This window comes from Cyprinus carpio, chromosome B23, assembly GCF_018340385.1.
Source record: "Cyprinus carpio isolate SPL01 chromosome B23, ASM1834038v1, whole genome shotgun sequence".
NCBI lineage: Eukaryota > Metazoa > Chordata > Actinopteri > Cypriniformes > Cyprinidae > Cyprinus > Cyprinus carpio.
The window spans coordinates 15,068,308-15,082,168 of NC_056619.1; the positions used below are offsets into that span (position 1 = coordinate 15,068,308).

General features: G+C 37.1%; 1 protein-coding gene across 1 annotated transcript; it reads right to left on the minus strand.

The window, feature by feature from the left end:
* Window positions 1-79: 79 nt before the first annotated feature.
* ano11 (anoctamin 11) lies at window positions 80-13,369 on the minus strand. The gene is made up of 23 exons (XM_042750171.1): window positions 12,925-13,369; window positions 11,571-11,688; window positions 11,293-11,486; window positions 11,099-11,206; window positions 10,858-10,994; window positions 10,699-10,756; window positions 9,980-10,090; window positions 9,742-9,855; window positions 9,404-9,543; window positions 8,752-8,848; window positions 8,374-8,517; window positions 7,524-7,661; window positions 7,297-7,395; window positions 7,057-7,159; window positions 6,690-6,801; window positions 6,541-6,595; window positions 6,038-6,135; window positions 5,066-5,202; window positions 4,423-4,628; window positions 3,881-4,023; window positions 3,497-3,587; window positions 2,670-2,801; window positions 80-993 (listed from the first exon to the last, which is right to left on the minus strand). Exons 1-23 carry the CDS (start codon window positions 13,054-13,056, stop codon window positions 970-972), a joined length of 2,691 nt encoding a protein of 896 aa, XP_042606105.1. The 5' UTR covers window positions 13,057-13,369; the 3' UTR covers window positions 80-969.
* Window positions 13,370-13,861: the final 492 nt, after the last annotated feature.

Sequence of the window (13,861 nt, forward strand, 5' to 3'; positions counted from 1 at the left end):
CATAAGGCTGTCAAGACACATGGTCATACTATCTTTCCAAGTGTGTAATTACACTCTTTTCCAAGTGTGTAACCCTACAAACAAGCACAGCAAACCTTTATTATTTTTTATCAGAAATTACATTTTACACAGAATTACATTTTTTTTTTTTTTCTAAATAATGCAGTTCAAAATCAGAAGATATGGAATATAATGCACAGGTCTTATAGACCACTTATGATCCTTTTTTACAGTGCTTATTTGAGGCTTAACAGCCCCTGATCATCAGTTAACACATCTCCTTTTGTGTTCCAAAGACCAAATGAAGACATTTATTTTCAATGACACAAGTTTTTTTTTTACTTTTGGCTAAACTATCCTTTTAAATCCTGTCCTCCAGCATGTAAACACTTCAATGGTTTTTGAACGGTTATTGAAACTAGCTTTATTTTAAAACATAATTCCTTAAACAGCCCGGAGATAGACATGACAAATGCAAATATATTAAGGTATTATTCAGAGAAGCATTTCACACTAACACAATGTAGAATGGGCTTCTTGATGTCTTTCACAATTTTCATTTTGTCAGTAGTACAAATATATACTTTAGTATTAATGTAGAAAAGCAAACCTCCCTGTCCTCCCACTAAATCCAAACAGGAATATATCATTTATCAGAAGGGCAGAGAGAGTGAGATGTGTAGGTGATCACATGTCTTAGTATAGTAGGAGCCAGAGGAAGTCATATGTAAACAGCCGTTTGTTAAAGTAGAGGTGGGTTTGTACAATTTTGGCATAGACCTCTACGTTTTGAAATGCATGCTCACACACACTCAATCAACCAGCACAAATCCAAGCCAAGGTTCAAGTCCAAGTGCAAAAAAATTTTTTTTTTTAAACAAGTCCCTCTTGGATCACTTTTAAGTGTGTAAAGTGTTTTCTTAGCGACTATGCCCCCTTCTGGATAAGCTGCTGCCCTGCAGGTCAGTCTCATGTAGCGAGGCGCTTTGCTTGCTTCAAGGACCAGCATACAAGGAGAAAAGCAGAGAAATAAGAAGAAAAAAAGAAATAAGTACATTGTTTAGAGGCATCCTCAGTTAGTCACAAAATTTTATTAAAGGGATGGTTCACCCCAAATTTACCCTAAAGTTGTTCCAAACCTGTATGAGTTTCTTTCTTCTGCTGAACACAGAAGAAAGTATTATGATGGTAGCCACTGACTTCCGTGGGATTTTATACCCCATACTATGAATGTCACTGGGTACCGGCATCTGTTTGGTTAACAGCATTCTTCAGAATAGCTTCTTTTGTCCTCAACAGACTAAAGAAACTATTAGGTGTAGAACAATTTTAAGTAAATGATGGCAATCATGTTTAATTATAGTTTTTCTGTTTCTAAAATTTTAAAGTAAGTATATCTTAAATACAACTCAATTAAAAACAATATACCCTAGAACAGGGCCATGCACAAATACTGAAATCCTGGCAATATTTAGAATGATGGTTTTTCAGTGGCAGACTCTTAAACTTTTACATTTGGTTCCCCATAACCTTGAATATTCTATAAAGTCACTGTTCAGAATCCAGTGCCCAAAGCCAAATATACACCCTGACCTTAAAGAAGCAGAAGCAGAGCATCATCCTAACACATATTTTCCAGAAAAGTGGGTTGAAAAATGTTTTGATCTTTTTCCCCCTGTACTCTACAGAATATGTGAAGTATATAAACCAGGGCAATAAAAAAAAAAAAAAAAAGTACCGTAATTCCAAGGTCTTTGCTCCACTTTTACTAGAGTGCTGGAACTATGTCACACATTCATTTCATTTTTTAAAAATGATATTTATGTGGAAATGGAGATAAATAGAAATAAAAAAGAAATTAAAGGAAAATTGCATTAGATTTATCATTACATTTATTTAAATTAGTGAATTTAACAGTTTTGGGTTGTTAAAATATTTGAATGTTTTTGAAAGAAGTCTCTTATTCTCATCAAGGCTGCATTTATTTGATCAAAAATACAGTAATATGAAACACCTGTTTTCTGTTTTAATATATTTTTAAATTGCTAAATTAAAAATATTTGATTGGTAGTGTATATGTCAAAGCCTTTTCTGCTTTTTTGGTCATGACACAAGGCCAAGCACTGAAGCTCTGCTCTAGGTTGACCAACATGAAGATTTGTTATATTCCTCAGTAATAAAATCTCAGGCTTCGTCTGAAAACAGAAAAATACAGCCCACTTAGAAGGATGCATTCTGAGGTAGGGAGGAATCAAAGTATGTCTGAATCCAATATTAGCTTCATTTCTTGTCTCCTGGGATGGCTTCATCTGATTTTTGAAGGCAGCATAGATGTATCCTTTGCTGTCCATTCAATTCAGTGACACCAGAGCTAAAAAATAAAAATGGTGTCCGAAAGTTGTGGTTGGTGGTCAGTTTCTGATTTCCAAATCACCAAAGTTCTCTCTTTTGTTGTAGATCAATAAACTGTTCTTCTGCCTGAGAAGTCTGTCTAAAATTTGTTTTGTGAGGTACCTTTGTGTGCTATCAAGCAGCGAGTTTCTGGACACAGCTTCAGTCTCTGAGCTCTCTGGTGTAAGTGGTAATGAGAACAAGCATGGCTCACAGTGAGTGGGCACTGAAGGTTGTGGACATCACTATGTGCACTAACATCGCCTAGAGCTACTCACCAGCAGGGCCTCCTGGTTATCAGCCAAAGCCTGCTTAGCCAGGTAACGCTCCCGCTTGATCTTCAGCTCCAAAGACTCAGGGATGTCGGGAACCATCCAGTCAATGACACGCAGGACGAAGAACACCACATGCTGAGGATGAGTACACACACTTTATTAAGATGACCACAGAATAGAAATAATTATTAGATAATAATAAAGAGACTGTAAACAACCAGGTTATTATACAGAAAACGTAAATTGCCATCACCAAAGCATTTTTACTATCGTAATGAAAGATATTCAGAAAATCTACTCTCACATTTTTTATTTGACAGACTTTTTATTAATAATGAAAAAGGGATAGGGATTCTTGATATATAGACCTATACATAAAGATCTGATATAAATATAAGAAATATAAGACTTTTGTGATATTTATATGGCTTAAAGCACTTTTCTCCACTTCACTTATCAATGCTTTCTATTATATTTGATTTGTTCGTTCATTTACTAATATATTTTTTTATTTACTATTTTTAAAAATCTATTTAATATTATTATACACATTAGGTCAATTAGTTTATGTGTTGTTGTTTTTTACTTGTGTGTGTGAGATGCTCTTTACTGTCGAATGTGTTTGTACAATGTAATTTCTGTTTATTTAATTAAAAAATAACTAAATAAAGGCTGGAACTTTAATGAAAAGTTAACATTATCTACCTGAGTAAATGGGGTTCATTTTGATTTCATGTCAACTTTTAATTGGTCACGGTGTATACTGGGAAGCTCAAATTCAAGGAAGAATATGACTGTGATGTGGTTTGCGGAGGAAGATCAATGATCACCTCAAAGGCAATGATAAAGCCCAGTCTTACAGCCAGAAGCTCCCAATACACCAGCGTATATTTTCCATTTTCATCCCGAAATGCTTTATATCTGGCAAGAAATGTCATGACAAAAAAATAAACAAAAAATTACAACAAGAGAAGAAAATCGAACAGTGCTGACAGCTACAATTTTACAGTTCACTGCTTTGATTAACAATTTTCTCCTCTACTGCAAAACTGTACAAGATAATACAGAAAACAAGATAATACAATCATACAAAATACAATAAGGATTTTTTTTTAAATCCTGAAATAAGAGCTAAAACATATTTTTGCAGGTTTACATTGCAAAACTGATATATTCAGATTTCCTGCACTAGAAAACAGCATTAGCAATGTTACCTGCAGACAGTGTGACTGGAGTAGTTATAACTGGGTGGAGAGTAAGCCAGTGTGAAGTTGACATAGCCATGCAGGTCATTGTTAAACTTGTACTGGTACAACAGGCGAGGCAAAAAATCGGAGGTAAATGCAATGAGGAAAGCCTGTGGGGGGGAAAAATATCACAAGCAAATCTGAAACCTCGCAAAATGTTAAAAATAATGTTGGATTAGTGTAACATAACAAGACAAGTCATTTATGTATGTCACAAAACAAAAATCGTATTAAATGTGCGGTCACATTAACTGTTCCTCTGTGAAATTTAGCAAGCCAGTTATTTTAGTTGGAATCTGCGCGATCAGGAGTTTAGAGTACTTGTGAAAAAGTTCACTACGCTTATTTTGCTTGTGTTCAATTTGGTCATGTAAAAAGCAGCTTTACATCTGCATCATAATACATCACTATTGACAATAGAGTATTTTTTTACTGCAAAATTTCTCCTAGATTTTGCTGATTTGACACCTTAAGTATCAAAAATATTACTAATGTTTGCAGGCACTCACATTGACTATGACAGACACGTGGGACAGCGCCTCCAGTATGATGAACCACACACCGATGTGCTGGGCTCGCTCTGCCACGGGTCTCCGGTATTCACACACAAACTTATAAGCGTCCAGCCTCACTTCCACCCAGTTATTCAGCAGGGCGAAGAGAGGAGCCAGAGGAAAGGCCGCCACAAAAATGGTGATAAAGCCAAACTGCAGGACTGGCAGCAATGAAGATCAAATAGTGTAAGTTTATTACAAGCATAGCAAGAGCAGCTGTACAGAAATTTAACATCCATTTAAAGTTTATAAGTAGTTGCATGATTACTGTAGGTTAAAAATACGCTACATTAGCAGAAATGACTATGACAAGAAATGCACTATTATAAATACTACTGTTGAAAAGTTTGGGGTTACTAACTTACCATCCCCAAACTTTTGACTAGTAGTGTACTTATTTTTATATAACGATCTAGGCTGTTAGAAATGTTTTTTATTTGTCATGTCTTGTCTTGTCTAGTACACCAAGTGAGCCAGGACTGCCACTGGTGCCCCTCAAGAAATGAGGTCATTTATTTTATTTAATGTTATGGTCTGTTAGTTTGCCAGACACTTGGAACAAAAAATCTGAGTAAAAAGAGAAATATTATCATCTTACCAATCTCCAGATACTCGTCAAAAAGCCCCTCACATGGAATCAACTCATAGTCTTGCTCCCAGCACTTGGGCTGCTCTGCCTTCTGGGCCTTTTTCACAGATGATAAGGCCCGTTTCTGTCTCCAAGCCTTTATTTTACTGAACAGCAGAAAGAGGGAAAGAGAGAGTGAGACAACCAAAGCAATAGACACTGTGTTCTGTTGATGATGATGATGATGATGATGATGATGATGATGGCTCCTCTGAGACTATTTCTAGGTCTAAAATAGAACTGTGCTCATTTGGAAGATCCGGTTTCGCCTGAGTTTGACTCTGGTGATGCATAATTGATAAGGGAGTGCTAAAAGCTTCTCCTCTGTGACATTTATTCTGCTAAACCGCTAGAACTGCTGCCTTAGAGGAGAGACATGCTGCAGTACTGGCAGTGATACAGTCATCTGTCTGCTCATTGCACCCTACAGTGATATCTGCAGACAAATCAATATACAAATCAGTCAGTAAAAACAGCTATTCTTGCTCACATTTACGCACTTTTATTCTCGTACTGCTGCATGAAAGCACACAGCCTGTCTATGATTGTAGGGACTTCTATTCTTTTATAAATAAAATATTTTACCCATAAATCTTCTATTGTTTTATAAATAAAATATTCTACCCATAAATCTAACGGAAATGTTTTGCAGTTTAAGATGTTCATTAGAATGTTTATTAATTATTCAATACATTTTCCACAATGTAGGCTGAGCCAGACCCACACATACACCTCCACAGAAGAGTGCTGTGCCAACCCTGCAGCACTGACCTACACTGCTGACTTGCTTTTCTCAGAGGACCAAATAAAATCATTCTGATTCTGCAGTGTTGAGACTCAGGATGTCTCATATAAGAATAAGAAATGTCTCATATAATAGAAGAAGCTTTTATGTGCAGCTCCAATAAATATCACTAGTCAGGCTCTGAGGGAGAAACGTACGGGATGACAAACTCCTGAACGTTGTTGATAAGTTGTTTTCCCACCATGATGATGCAGAGCTGCTCAGCCAGTTCTATCAGACAACCTCCTGATCCGCACTGCAACCACACATGCACAGTCATTAATATTTTTTTAAATAAATATCTTATGCCCACAGAAGCTGCATTTATTTAGTTAGATATATAGTGTAAAAAAAAAATTTTTGGGAATTTTTAGGTTTTAAAAAAACTTTTTTTTTTGAAAATTTTATTGCTTTGTGTGTATAGGTGTTTTTTTTTTTAAAAGGAAATATTACTGACACCAAATGTCTCAATGGTAGTGTACATTATACAGGAAAACTACTTCTGTTTTATCAAAGCTATAAATACAGTGCAAGCTATTGTGGATGTTTTGCCTTTATTACAAGGTTTTCTTGAACACATGAATCTGATTTGTGTTCTTTGAAATATTGTTGAGTAATAACCGCTAGTCTATAATCATAAAACTAAAGGCAAAGCACTCACATCCTCGTTCCGCATCCCGAACAGTGTGCCATAATGACCGGGATAGCCTACAAATCTGCAATAAAAACAGTAAAAGTGCGCTGAAAGCTTTGATCTGGAAAATTATGGCACAAACGGCTTTGGTCTGGTAGGCTCATTTAAAGGGTTACCTGCCCTTGAAGAAGGCTACATAGAAGGGTGACGAGTAAAAGTTGACAAACTGGAAGATGAAGACTTTGAATGTAAAGGCATCTTCATACTGTGTCTGAGTTCTGTGCATTTCTGTAGGGAAAAATGTTTCAGGAAGAGTCTTATTTGGGGAAACAAGATAAATTAGACTTATTTGAAGCTTTATTGTAACTGCCTCAGAAAGTAGGAATAAGGACTGGAGTCCTAATGGATTATTGATTCTCAAAGCAAGTGTGGATGGGCAGGTTCATTACCCTGAACCACACAAAATGGCAACACTGGCCTGATTTTATTTAAAGCCCTGGGCATGTGTTGCTTTATGGGGTCTGATGTGTGTAGAAAGCCTACCCCATTTAGTGAGCTGTTCTGCCAGGGCTGTGTAGACCTGCCCCATCAGCAAGATCAAAGCCAGGTTCACCAAAGTGCTGGAGATATTGGCAATATTCCCAGCCTGGAAGAAAAAAAATGTGTGTGCAGAGTGGATTCAGAGTTCAAGAGCTACTGCAGGTGCAGAGGAGATTAATGAAATGGTGCATTACGGTAAGTTATCTTATATTTTTATTTAATGCAGATCGATGGGGTGCCCACCTGAGTACGCAGAACAGAACTCCCAGTTTCAAACATCATTACGCTCACTATACTGCGGTATATGATCACTGTGACCAAGAAGATCATCACTACACACAGCTGGGAAAAAAAGTTGAGAGAAAGAGGAACAATTATGGGTGACAATTATGACATATTATCTCCCCTCTAACAGGCCAATTAAAGTTTTGTAGCTCCATTAAACCTCTGACAACTCCAGTGGGTCTCACCATTATAACAATGACCATAGAGCCAGTCAGCATGCGTGAAATCCGGGCCTTTTCAGGAAAGTAGGGTTCCTTTACTCCTGTCACTGGGTTTTCTTCCATTGCAGGGGCCATGGCAGAAAACTCAGGACGTGGTGGTTCCTGCTCATTAAAAAAAAAAAAAAAAAAAAAAAAAGGTAAGATGGCATGGTCATACCATCACATTGCTCCACCATTTTTAAGTCATTTATTTCTATCTTTTGCTGTAGTGTGTCAGTAGGACATATGAGTTTACATTTCTGAACATTCATTTTGCCATTAATTGTAATAATCCAGTAAGATTTTTGTTTGCACAAGGAGTCTGACAACAGTCAGTGCTCCACACAGAGATCTGATCTCATCATCAACCAGGTAGTCTGAAATTACATGAAGAAACAGAACAAACTGAGACAGACTCAATCCAGAAGAACTGTGGCAACGTTTTCAAGATGCTTCAAGAAACCTACCTGCAAAGCTCCAGTACTATTAAAAGTTTTAGGCACTTGTGTAAAAATGCTGTAATATGAAGATGCTGTCAAAAGTAATGTCAAATAAATTCTATTTTTTAAATTAAATATGCTTGTTTAAACCTACCTGCAAAGCACTTGCACATAGGTAGCTATGCAGGTAGGTCTCTTGAAGCATCTTGGAGACGTTGCCACAGTTCTTCTGGATTTAGTCTGTCTCAGTTGGTTCTGTTTCTTCATGTCATCATTCACTGGATGATGATGATTTTAAACGAAGCATTAACATGTTAGACTGCACCCCATAAACACAATCAAGCCTAGACAAAAAAAAACAGTCAACCTCCCATTTAAGACAATGCAAGTCAAACCTCCTCTTCATGGAAATCCATGCAGTCCCAGTGGTGAGCGAGAGTGGCATTCTTGCGTTTCCAGTATTCCAGGAACGTGACGGCCCACAAAGACATGAACACACTGAAGAAGACAGTGCCGGGATGATCAAACAGATAACCCACCTATAGAAGAGTTGAGATTAACCAAAACCGATACCAAATCATTGACCATGCTACATTTCAAAAATTATACGACATAAAACAACTATATTTTACATAATAAAGTCAGTATAATGAAGTCATACTGCATTCAAATCTTCATAAACTACTATACATAAACACATCAAATGCTATAATATTGTGTTTTTCATATACAGTACACAACCCAAACGAAGGTTTTTAGCCAGAGATGATTACCTTGGCCATGGGACAGATGTCTGATATATTCCAGGGTTTACAGTTTTCACACAGAGGACACATTAGATAAAGACCTCCACTCTCGCAGATTTCCTTCCTGTAGTTGGAAAATGGAAACAGGCAACAATGGTACAGCTAAAATGAAAGCATGAAAATGAAAACATACAGCCTCTGTTTTTGAAGCATGTTGCACTAGTGAAATTGTTTTGATCAAACATAAATTATTAGAAATCTGGTAGGAATGTAGTAAGAGTGTGGTTACTAGAAGCAATAGTATAGTTTTATGTTAAGATCCACAGATCAAGGGAGTGTACAGATGAATGTGTCTAGCATATATACACACATACAGTGCTTCTAATTTAGTATCGCTTTACAGTCTCTTGCTCTCTGATTCTCATTATTTTGCTTGCTTATTCTGAGGTGTAAACTGCAGCAAATATTTCCAACTCATCGCTATTACTCCTTCAAGCACATGTGGTCAACAGTTGCTATAGTAACAAATAAAGGTCATAAAGCCCATTGATATGACATTATTTCTAATAGCGGCGAAACAGCTTAGAGGAGCACTAAATGTGTGAGTCATGTAGAGCAGAAAGAAGTTCAGTGCAGCAGCTGAAACACTGTGTTAATCGATAATATGGGAGAAACGTACGCTGGGGTATTGGATCCCATTGTCAAAATACCCGAAACAAAGACACACGTCCCAACCAATGCAGCAGGCAAAAGCCAGGCTGTGTAAAATCCTGTAAACGGTAGAATTTGGTCATTATAGTTGGTAATATATTGGCAATACTTGTTTTTGTGGTTTGTGACACTAGCAATGCGTTATAGTTTGTTATTTATTGTTGGTAATTTTTTTTGTGTTTTTTGTAATTTGTTGTGAATTATTATTATATTTATTAGTATAATAATATATTAGTAATATTTTTATAATATTTATATTTGTGGTTTTTAATGTAAAAAAAATTAATGTATAAAAATGTAATTAACTGTAATAGGCTGGTACTTATACCATTTTAACCAGTTGGACCAATAGTGATACAGTACCTGCCTCTTGTTCAACTTATCGGGCTGCATGTCACAACCTGGGAGCTCAAATGGGCCCTTTAAAAAGAAAAAAAGCTGACAGTGTATGAAATTGTAGTTTTAATAAGACACATGTTTGAAGTGCATTGCTGTACTTCTAATAAGACACGTTTGAGGCAGGTTATGGTGTCTTGTGCCTAACCTCATGGAGAGGGAATGCACCCGTAAAAGCCCCCTCATTCAGAAGACGAGCAACTCCAACTTCTGCACGCTTCCTCCTGCCATACACGGTCCTGGCTAAGATTTCATACACCTGCAATGAGAACAGGTGTAAGCAATTATCATACACTTACTCCATCATATACACTACCATTCAAAACTTTTAAGTCAGTAAGATTTTAAAGAAATCACTTTTATACATCAAAGATACATTAAATTTATCAAAAGTCACAATAAAGACGTACATTGTTACTTTTTTTATTTTAAATAAAAGCTGCACATTCTATTAATCAAAGAATTCTGAAAAATATGCATCAAGGTTTCCTCAAAAATATTAAAGTGCCACAACAACTTTTCAACACTGATATAATAAGAAGAAATGTTACTTAAGCATCAAATCAGCATATTAGAATGATTTCTGAAGGATCGTGTGACACTGAAGCCTGAATTAATGGCTGCTGAAAATTCAGATTTGCCATCACATGAATATATTAAATGTAAAAATATATATTAAAAAAGAAAAACGTTATTTTGATCAAATACATTCAGCCTTGGTGAGCAAAAGAGACTTATTTAAAAAAAAAAAAAAAGTCTTTCTGACCTCAATCTTTTGAATGTTAGTGTATGTAATCATTTATTACACTATTGCAACTATGTAAGACCCACTTCTGCTTTTCTCAGGGCTGTTTACAGCACACTCACAATGCGGTGTCTTTGTGTGTTGGTGAAGTAGTTTTCACGGTCATCAGAGCCCAGAAACCTGGAAGTCAAAGTAAATAGCTTTATTTACACATCTGTTTCTGCAAGGAGATGATCATCTTGTACATTTCTAGAAAAAAAAAAAAAAAAAAAAAGCCTAACTTTTCCATTTTGGACTTGCGAAAGGCACATGTGTAGTAGTCCACAGGACGGTTGGGGACTGAGTCTTTCATGATGTTCGGCACCCAGAGCTTCTGAAGAACTTGAGCAGAAGTGTTGAAGTCTGGCTGCGGCTGTGCCTTTCAATAAACATATACAAATCATTTTATGCACTTGATTCTAGTGTTATTTTAGGCACTCTGTATTTGCGTTGGGAAGGTGAAAACTAAAACATGGCTCTAACCTGCAGAGGTGCTCTAAGACATAACTCCTCAGCATAGTACACCAAAACATCCCATGGAGCATGGAGCTTCAGATAATGTATAGCCTTTTTTACACTGGATGATTCCTCCTGATAATAAAGAGAAAACCATTAGAAACAACACGGTGAGTGCCATAAATGGCATTGCACTGAGAAAATTAACCTAATAGCTTAACCTTTTCCATCAACAGTCCAGCACTCTGGAGGTTCTGGATGAATTTGTCCCTCCATTGGGCGAGCTGAGCTTTTCTTCTCTCTGACCTGCTCTCCTCCTGTACTGCTTCTACTGCGTCCTCTGTCGCCTTTCCTTGCAACTGTCCCCGACTTCGACGCTTACGACGCACCATCACCTCCCACACCAGGACAAAGTCTGGGGCAAGAACGAATAGGCTTAATATGACTACTTGGGCAGCAGGCGGTTAACTTATCTAGAGCGTTTTCATCAAACCATTACCTATTTTTGTTTGGCCGTCTCTGAAGTAGTTGCCAGAGGGGTGAACAGGTGGGCTTGAGGTCTGCTCACAATGAACATACATGGGGTCATCATCCTCATCATTAGCAGCAGTATTCAGCTGTTAAGACAACATGAATAGCCTATATTTAAGCAACACAAGAGCAAAAGAGCTGTTGTTCTATCTTTTTTTCTGTGTTAGTAAAAATTGTATTATGCAGAAAATCAGAGCTGAAATTGTGTGTGGGCTGTGACTGTGAACAGTGCTTCTCTCAAGCCACATCTTGAAGTCACACATAGGCTACCGTTCCAAGCCGATTTAAGGCTTTTGTCGGCAAACCTCCTTACAGGAATAGTTCTCACAAAATTTCTGAAAATTTACTCACCCTCAGATCATCCAATATGCAGATGAGTTATTTGCTCATTGAAACTAAATATTCATTGATCACTATTTGTCACCATTGGTAAGTCACCAACGGATCCTCTGCAGTGAATGGGTGCCATCAGAATGAGAGCTCACTTCAAACAGCTGATAAAAACCAAAAAATAATCCACAAGTAATTTGCATGACTCTTATATATCAACTATGTCTTGTGAAGTAAAAAGATGCATGTTTGTTAGAAACAAATCCATAATTTTAACTTTTTGCTTCTGGCCAAAGTAGTCCATAAGTCATAATACCTCTTCCACCAGCGAAAAAGTCCATCTCCTGTTGTCCTGTCACGTCAAAGTTAACCAATATATTTTTTTTAAATTGTTCAGAACTGTTTTCATTTGTAAACTGTGCTTGATCTGTGCATATTTCTCTCCTGATTCAGATGAGATGACATCCCCACTGGAGAAAGCAATATTATGGATAGGACTCTTAATGTAATTGTAAATAACTGTTTGAAGTTAAAAACATCTTAAAGATTAATTTATTACAAATGTAGATTTTCGTTTCACAATTAATTATTGTAATATTTTTATCAGTTGTTTGAACTCTCATTCTGATCTCTCATTCCTCCAAATCTGCTAAAAAAAAATAATAATAATAAAATAAAAAAAATATCCTAAGCTGGTTGGCTGGTCTTAGCTGGTTTAAAGCTGGAAGTAGCTTGTTTTAGCTGGGCTCCCAGCCTGACTGAGCTAGATTTATAAATTTATAAATATGTCTAAATACTGCATTAACATAACAAACCACCAGGTTGCCTTATCAGCAAAGTCATGTGCTAATTTTAGCACACAACCAAACAGCTCTGCAATGAGTTTTATACTGAGACACACAGCAACTACAACTCTTGTTTTGATGAACAAATATATCTCATAAAGTATGCATCAGTACATAATGTCGTACAACACAGATCAGTACACTCACATATCTGGGAGGGATGAAGCCCCCATTTTGCAGGCTTCCATAACTGTCTGGACCATGAGTCTCGCCGCTGTAGTCCAGATCCAGCAGAACCTCCCGGTCCATCAGCACCTCAGGGTTCCTCTTCTTCAGCATGATTATCAGAGACAGCCAGAATCAAACGCTGAGGTGGAGCTAGAAAAGACTAGGTCTTTTAACTCACATTCAGAGCCTCAGTACAATTGATCTATGTACACAGTCCCACATTCCAGTCCAGGCACTCCTGCAGAACATCAGCATCCAATAAAGTAAATTTGAGATAAAAGTGTAAGTGCATTCCCCCCAAAGTATATCTGCAGGAGAGAAGACAGAGGAAATGCACTAAGTGCCTCTATAAGCGGATGAGACAACACAAGGGCAGAAGTGGGTCTGCAGCATCTCTGCACTCTCTCTCTCTCTCGCTCTCATTCACTGCATCCCTCTGTCTCCTCAGCACTCTAGAGGGATACTTACCGTAAATCCTCTGGCATACGAGCCTCTCCTTTCATCTTCAGCAAGGAAAAACACATGTAAATACACTTTACAACAATAATGCATATATCCTGTTTCCTGTTAAAGACAGATGCAAAACGCAGTGTCATGTACAGGTACAGACATTCCCTTAAATCACTATTCATCTGAGACTCAAGAGGAGATGATCAAATTTTTAATGCATTAGGATTCCACATAAATCCAGACTCGGATACACTACAGATGCACTAAATTGTGTGTTTTAGAAGGAGCATATATCTTATTCCCTAGAGAGGTACATGATCTACTGGAAGGACGGACCATCACAGTGCAAAACCCTTCAGTGCAAAGAGGTAAAAGTTGCATTGGCAATTGAAACACAGCCACCTGAAAGTTAGAAATGAACAAATTGGCTGAGTCAGAGAGGAATAATGCTTTACATTGCTTTAGT

Bases quoted from the DNA above. Each gene is read 5' to 3' on its own strand.
- ano11 (XM_042750171.1), bottom strand. From the start codon at position 13,056: ATGCTGAAGAAGAGGAACCCTGAGGTGCTGATGGACCGGGAGGTTCTG. The intron at 11,487-11,570 runs GTAATGGTTTGA...TTCTTGCCCCAG, and splicing joins AGACGGCCAAACAAAAATAG to ACTTTGTCCTGGTGTGGGAG. The intron at 9,856-9,979 runs GTTAGGCACAAG...TTCTTTTTAAAG, and splicing joins GTGCATTCCCTCTCCATGAG to GGCCCATTTGAGCTCCCAGG.